General features: G+C 36.8%; 1 protein-coding gene and 1 long non-coding RNA gene across 3 annotated transcripts; both read left to right on the top strand.

The window, feature by feature from the left end:
• Positions 1-238: 238 nt before the first annotated feature.
• On the top strand, positions 239-3,010 carry LOC309798392. Its single transcript, XR_014293107.1, has 4 exons — positions 239-274; positions 694-803; positions 1,307-1,411; positions 2,927-3,010. It is a non-coding gene; the product is annotated as an uncharacterized lncRNA (long non-coding RNA).
• A 694-nt stretch (positions 3,011-3,704) lies between these two features.
• LOC309798391 (uncharacterized protein) lies at positions 3,705-5,222 on the top strand. 2 transcript variants are annotated; one of them, XM_082646583.1, is made up of 3 exons: positions 3,705-4,154; positions 4,683-4,758; positions 5,142-5,222. In XM_082646583.1, the coding sequence occupies exons 1-2, from the start codon at positions 3,715-3,717 to the stop codon at positions 4,708-4,710; spliced, it is 468 nt and encodes a 155-aa protein (XP_082502709.1). In that variant the 5' UTR covers positions 3,705-3,714; the 3' UTR covers positions 4,711-4,758; positions 5,142-5,222. The 2 variants fall into 2 exon arrangements, 1 of the variants encoding a protein (XP_082502709.1); XR_014293106.1 differs by lacking the exon at positions 3,705-4,154 and adding an exon at positions 4,345-4,466.
• The last annotated feature ends 1,844 nt before the right edge of the window (positions 5,223-7,066 follow it).

Here is a 7,066-nt window from a genome sequence, read left to right as displayed (position 1 = left end):
CATTCTTGTGCACCAAATTGACGCGAAATATATCGAAATTTTATTCTTGTTGGAAAATTACGATTGTTTAACCCTAAAGTATTTCTAAAATACGATCATCCAACGATCATATGATAAGTAAATAATGTTTTCGTTAACAGTGCCTACAATTTACATCCTGATAGACAAATTTGATAAACGTTACAAAAGTAATATCACTACACTTACAGAACACCTCACTTTCAAGAGTATGGCTTGTGTGGCGGTTCATTCTCATTTGCTTTATGGATTATTTGTAAGTGACGTTTGCCACTGTATGTTACACTTTTATAAACGATGTTCCTGGCTGTAATAAAATACGTATGATTATACCTGGGTTTCTTAAAAACGACAGCTGTAAGAGTAGCTGTAACAATAAAGTTAGAATTTTCTTAGCTTAGAATGCTTGTTGACAAAGAAATTTCGAAAGAAACTGAAAGATTTTAAGCGCAGATTTTGTCGCAGCCGTGATCAAGGAGATTTCAAGACCGTATCCGTCTCAAAAAGGAGTTATTTATCTTTCTGAAAATACTTCTCTTAATTGATCTATCAAGAATAACAGGGTTTAATTAAGTATAGACGTGCGTAAATGGGAAGGTAGGAATAGTTGTAGAATGCCAGAAGTTGGAGACCCACATTACAAAAAGCGTCCAGAGTATTCAGTATAAAATTTAGATTACGTACCTCATGATAATGATAGTGTTGTTCTTCTCTGGAGCATATGGCAATCCTGTGACAACATCGACTGAGGGAAAAATTAGGATTTTGATGTGGACAAATTTATGGTAAGCATATGTTGTGTTCTCATACTACATTCAAATTCTTATTTAGTCATCAATATGTGCATGCGTTTAAGTAACAATTAAAAACGAAGTTCGAAGCTAAAAAAGTTGGAGATGTTCGAGGTGACCAGCTGTAATAAGCCGACATGTTTGTCTACCTTATGTCAATTCACCTAAGCAATACGGTAATCATGCTCCTGTAGAAAAAAAAGCAAGGGTGAAATCCTATGATGGGAAAATGACATCTACTCTAGTGGTGCTCTCCTTCAGTCTCCTTCTTCCCGTGCTACGTTAGTAACTTCATCGTCAAGCTTATTTAGTTACTTTAGCATATTTCGGTCAAATCTCAAAAACAGATAGGTTTGCTTAAAAATTACTGCAAAAAATACCTTGTACTTCTCAACAACAGCATGGTTGTATGCTTTTTGAAGCAATAAAATTGCACTGTAGTTCAGATTATTCGTTGAAATTACCGATGCAAAATCTCTTGAGTGGTCTGGTTTCAGGTGTTGGAGGCTATCTTCACACACGGATTGTGTGTGACCTGTTTGCTTGCAAGTATAGTAGCCAACAACGTGACCGAATGTTCACAGGTTCTACCCCCAGTAGTCGTAAGTTCGAGTAATTTTTCACTTTTTTTTTTGTTATTCCAACATGTTGTGTTAGCCTGTGCGGCACACTTTCCACTTGTTATGATGCGGTGTGGATCTCATTTCTGACGAAGTGACACTTACCTTTGTCCAATTTTGTCTCTGATTGAGTCAACATCATTTTCAAGATGTTTATTTCAATTTTGATTAGTTCTCAAATAGAAGAATTTTTAAGAGCATTTGGGCTCAAAATCGAGTATACCACTTTGTTCACTGGATGGCCTGTAGCAAAATTTTTACTAAGATTGTATAATTTGTACGCTGGGAGAAATATGCAGTCGAGGATTAAAATGGAAAGCAGAGTCCAAAAGCTCGAGATTTCTTCTATTTCACCTTTACTCGTGCTGTTTATTTCTTTTAACCAAATGATCATATACATTTAGAAGGTAACATATTCATCTACTTTTGTTTTACTTCGCAAATTTGGAAAAAGTTTCTCGTAAATCAGTCTTTTCGCGAATTATGTAAAAACAACTTATTCTTTTCAGTAGTTTGCTTGTATTTCTTGCACAATTTTCCGGCATTATAGATGGGAAAGGTCTCTCAATTGCGACGGTCTACTCATTTTTTTAGGAAGGAGTTTGAGAGTGCAGAAAATGCAATCACTCACGTTTCTTTCTGGACCTACAGACCTATAGATATAATTGCTCTGTTAGATCGAAATTCATCAATCAATCAATCAGTAGTAGCAATTGCTACTCTCCTGGAAGAACGATAGTCCCAATTCCGAAAAATTATCTTCTGTACTGCAAAGGGGAGTAACTACTGCATCTGATGAACATTTGGGAACGCCTATTATTGCAATCTTGAAATGCCAGAGATTATCACGCTCAGTCACGATTAAACATTTCAATTAAGGGAAAACGCAGATCGTCCAAACGTGGCCGAACAGGGAATAATTCCTAATGAAACATGGGACTGGTCTGTGTGGTGAGTAGATGACCTGTAAACAACATAAACACTAGGCGTTGAAATTGGACCAAGTCATTAATATGCTTTTAAAAGGAAGAAGTAGAGCTTTGCCACAGCCCTATAAAATGAAACCCACTTCTATCACCGACAAGTGCTTTCTTCGAGGCTATAGGGTGGGGATAAAACATCATATCACCTCTGTCGTCCGGGCTAACGTGGCTGACATCGGAAAGTCGCCGTGTGAACGTCGACGTCGACTTGTCAGACGTATTCCCGACACTGGTATCCCTCATTCTCAGCATTTCAATTACGTACCCACCTCTCCCCGATCCTTATATCATTACCTCATTCAAAACTTTATAGAATCCCATGTCATCACTATCGATATCAGAAAGCTAAATGTGGAAATAATTTAAACAATGAGTTGGTTTCGCAGTGATGAACCAATAGTCTTGTTCTCTTAAAAAGTTTACAATACTTTGCCGTTTTAATTACTTCACATGAGATTTTCAATAAAACCAACGCAATCAAAAATGACAAGATGAATAAAGTTATTAACTTTAGATAATCACAATACTCCTATTTAATCTTGTATCCAACCTTGTCGGATGCTTATCTCTGTGGTTTCACAAAGATAAAAGTGAACCCCAGTGGATACAATCATTCAATACGTGCGCTGCGGTAAGTAATATTCCATACTATTACCATTACTATATCTTAATCTGAATAGCTTCAATTCCGTTTGCTGTTAAATGGTTCAAGTGAAAACCGCTGACGTATTCATTAATTTGAGTTGCGCTCCAAAGCTTCCTAGTGATGTTCAGTCGCGCGAAGATGAGATGCGTAACCTTTTCAAATGCAGATTCCTATTTATACTCCTTTAGGTCAGAAAGGACCCATATTTTAGCTCATAAGACATTGCTGTTGGACTGAATATTTTCGTGCTTTGTTTTTGGGCTTCTCATGGAGATTACTTAGAGTATATTTCTAAAAATGATTCTGAAACACCAACCATGTGCCTCCCAGCCTCAGCCACAGGCGTCACGAAGATGATTACATGTACAAGGGAGATATACACTTAACATTTTGGTGTAGCGGTTACTCGGGATCCATCCACAAATCCAAGCACTTCATAGAGCCTGATCGTTCTTGATCAGCGTTCATTCCTTGTCTGTCACCTATGAGTGAACCACGCAGTCATCGAGTCATTAAAAGGTTTTTAATAATTTCAACTATCGATACTTCGAACATAAACTCTATATTTAGCCGCTTTGTAATTCATATTGCTGAAAATGTTATTGAAATTGAATTGAACATTCCAAGCTTTCCAGGTAATGTCCACGGTTGCGATCATGTTCACCATTTTCACAGCAGGTCTCTACTGTTACAAAGAGCCAGATCCCCTAAAAGTAGCATCCAGTATAACTTCCCTGACTAAGCAGGTCACAAAAAATGAAAAAGCACAAAATAAGGATGGGAAATTGAATACTGCCAAAATTGAGAGTATAAGTAAATCGAAAAATGTTGAAGTAGAGGAAGGTCAGCAAGGAAAGAGAACGAGTGAAGTTTTTGAGAAACGTTCAAAACAACGTAAACAAAAGCCGAAAGACGTTGTAGTTGAGGAAGAACCGGAAGTAAAGAAACCGAAGGAAAGCTCTGAGGGGCGTAAGAAACTACGAAAGCAAAAACCGATTCACGTTGTCGTAGAAGGCCAAGAAGCGAGGAAAATCAAAGAAGGTTCTGGGAGTGGCTCAAAAAAAACTATGCAGAAAAATGTGGAAGACAGCAACGAGTAAGTACATTTGATCAAAATCAAATACGCAAGATTTTTTGTTTCCTCTACACCACCAGATTTTGTTCTCTTTTGAAGAAGGCAAAAGACTATTGTAAAACCCGACTCAGTCTCGACGTTTTTTCTCGAGTTTTTAAAAAGTGTTCTTTATTAAAACTGGATTGAACTTAGACTTGCTAAAACAAAAAACCTGAAAGTGGCGAAACGAAAACGTATGCGGAGGCAAGAAAATCTTCTAAAGCTCCTAAAAAACCCAAACCTGAGGCTCCAGAGGAGGATGACGAGGAGGAAGAAGAAAGAAAAGAAAAATCGGTTAGCCAAACTTAGAACAATGAGATAACGAATTTTTGCGAAAGACTTATCTGTTGTGTTTACATTCAGTTCTTTTAACAATCCACTCATTTTGTGCACTGATATCGAGACGTGATAATTTTTATTTGAGAAACTGGCATGAAGTCGGATGGTGTAGCAATTGTTTTAGTTAGAAATGTGTATTCCGATTATTTCTAATGTTGTTCATTTTTTCAGGCAAATAAAATGTCAGATAGAAAGTTGAAGAGTGACAATCAAGCAAAAAAAGCAGAATAGTGAAAAGAAAAACAAGGTATTTGAGCCATTCCTTAATCTTATTCAGATGTTCTTTATTTTTTCCTTATTCTGACGAATCCATCACATCATTATGGTTTATTGTTAAAATACATAGAAGATCCTGCTTTCTAGCTGAATAATAAGTAATGGATTATTAGGTGACAAGGGCCATTTATAAGCATGGGATAGCCGAGGCTACTATCGGAGTCAAGTCGAGAAAGTTTTTTCATGCCGACTAGGCATAAAATCTGCTGGTCAGCCTTGTGTTGGTGTTCTTAGAAGAGCCCAAAAAATCTGCTTGTCTGAATCCTGCAAACGATTTGTTAAAAAAAAAGTCTGTAGACGATCAATGTTTCGAAGCTTCCTACCTCAAGTGATATTTAAGAGCTTTCTTTTCAGATTCAACTCGTCCTCGTCAAATGCCTATCGTATCATTATCGGTTTCAAAAAATAAATTTATGAATAAATCTCAGTGTTAAACATCTTTATACGAGAACATATCTTGGCAACATCATAGTGAAGAAACGTTTAGATTTTGAGCAGATCTCATAAAGATACCAGTTGTTGGTGAATTCCGTCGATATGAATTCTTCTCTCAAAAATTATCTAGTAGCTAGTGTTTAAGGTAACTTAAAATGAAATATAAAGTGGTATATTTCTGAAAAATGAGAAGTAGAAATGAGAAAACGGCAAAATAAAAGGAAAAATAGAAAATCTTCAGCGAAAGTTCGGCGTAGGGAGGTGGAAGCATAAATATTGATGTAATTAATAAACTTATTGAACTTGTAGTGGTTTGAGGTGCTATACTACATAATACATAAGTATTTGGCATAGTTATACAATTGCTTGGGGTTACTGATAATGTGTCAAGTCAGCGTTACTATCTTCCCAGACGATTCTGTTATCAATTTTCCTCACTAAGGATTGAAGATTTACTGAGGTCTGGGCGCAGGATTGAATCAAAGACTATTTGTGTATTTTAAGGCACCTTTAAGCACTGCGCCATATGTGCCTAATAAGTTCACTAGTTCTAACAATATTTTAGGTTTCCACCTCTCCGCAACAAGCTTCTGTATGGCGATCTTTTCGTTTTCTCTTTCTATTTAATTGTTTTTCTTTTCATTTTTACGTTAAGTATATCAAGAGTCGACGGCATTTGCTGAATCTTTTTTATTTTTACTTTAATCGATGAATATCGAAGTCCTATCTTATGCAGTTCCTTCACAGGCTCTCGAACCGTTGTTTGTCGATTATCTGTAATTCTCACGAAACCATCTTCAATGACTGAGAGGTCCTGCATCGATCGTGACTCCTTATTTCATCGTATAAATCTCGACCATCTCTGAGCTTTACGAGATGCACCATCACTCATTGTGCCGATCATAGGTCTTCTTTCATTCGGTTCGTTGCTTTGACTTCCCCTCAAAGGTTTTCAGATAGATATTGATTCGGCTTTCACTTGGTGATTGTCTATTTAGAAAAACGACTCGATATGAGACATATACGCAACATAACTGTAAGAAAAACTGACGGAAACGAGTCGATGTAACCGTTTTCTTTGATATACGTGTTTGTTTAGTTTTTACAGTACGAATTTGTGATGTAGCCATTCTTCAATTTAAACGTTCAAAAGTAAAAGGCAGTTTTCTTTCGGTTTCTCTCGGGTGAATTCTACCCACTTTCTCAGTTCGTCCAACATTTGTTCGCCTCCTCTTTCTAGAGTAGATGACAAAGTCCAATGTATTGTGCTATGCGCCATCTTCAAGGTGGTCACTTTCTTTGATTACGAGAATTACTCACAACCAACTTAATCGTTCTTCTCGCCTATCTATCAACTCTCCTATCAATATGCAAAGTTCGCCAGCGTTTCGCTTTGTGATGTTTCATTGTGTAATTTTCCTCTGTAAATTGAAGCTACGAAGGTAATTTACTGTAGTTGTACATAGTAATGGAGATTATTGTGATTATAAGGTGTATAATAAAAAGCCGGAGAAATGATGAAGCCGTAGAGGTGAACTCGAATTGGATCTGCAAGATTTTGCACTAGGCAGAAGTCGTTTTTCTCGATCATACCACTGAGTCAATAGTTTTTGCATGATTTTGCCGTTATAGTGTGAAACTAATCCAAATTGGTTACCTAGTACTCTGGCTCATCACCTAAAAAGGTAAAAGGTAAAGTCACCATAAAAAGTAAAGCATGAAGCGATCCGCGTTGATCAATATCTGAGTGAGGCTCTATGCATTTGACTTCTTCAAACATCGTGAAGATAAATGAATACATAATTCGCCTATATAATAACTTGTGGGCTCCTACCGACATATCA

This window comes from Mesoplodon mirus (genome assembly GCF_964341445.2).
Source record: "Mesoplodon mirus genome assembly, contig: HAP1_SCAFFOLD_3222, whole genome shotgun sequence".
Taxonomy (NCBI): domain Eukaryota; kingdom Metazoa; phylum Chordata; class Mammalia; order Artiodactyla; family Ziphiidae; genus Mesoplodon; species Mesoplodon mirus.
The sequence above is the reverse complement of the archived record's forward strand: the minus strand, read 5'-3'. Positions and strand labels throughout refer to the sequence as shown.

What these genes read in the sequence shown, in the direction of transcription:
- LOC309798391 (XM_082646583.1), top strand. Translation starts at nt 3,715, where the DNA reads ATGTTCACCATTTTCACAGCAGGTCTCTACTGTTACAAAGAGCCAGAT. An exon ending in AATGTGGAAGACAGCAACGA is followed by an intron (nt 4,155 to 4,682) that starts GTAAGTACATTT and finishes TCATTTTTTCAG; the next exon opens with GCAAATAAAATGTCAGATAG.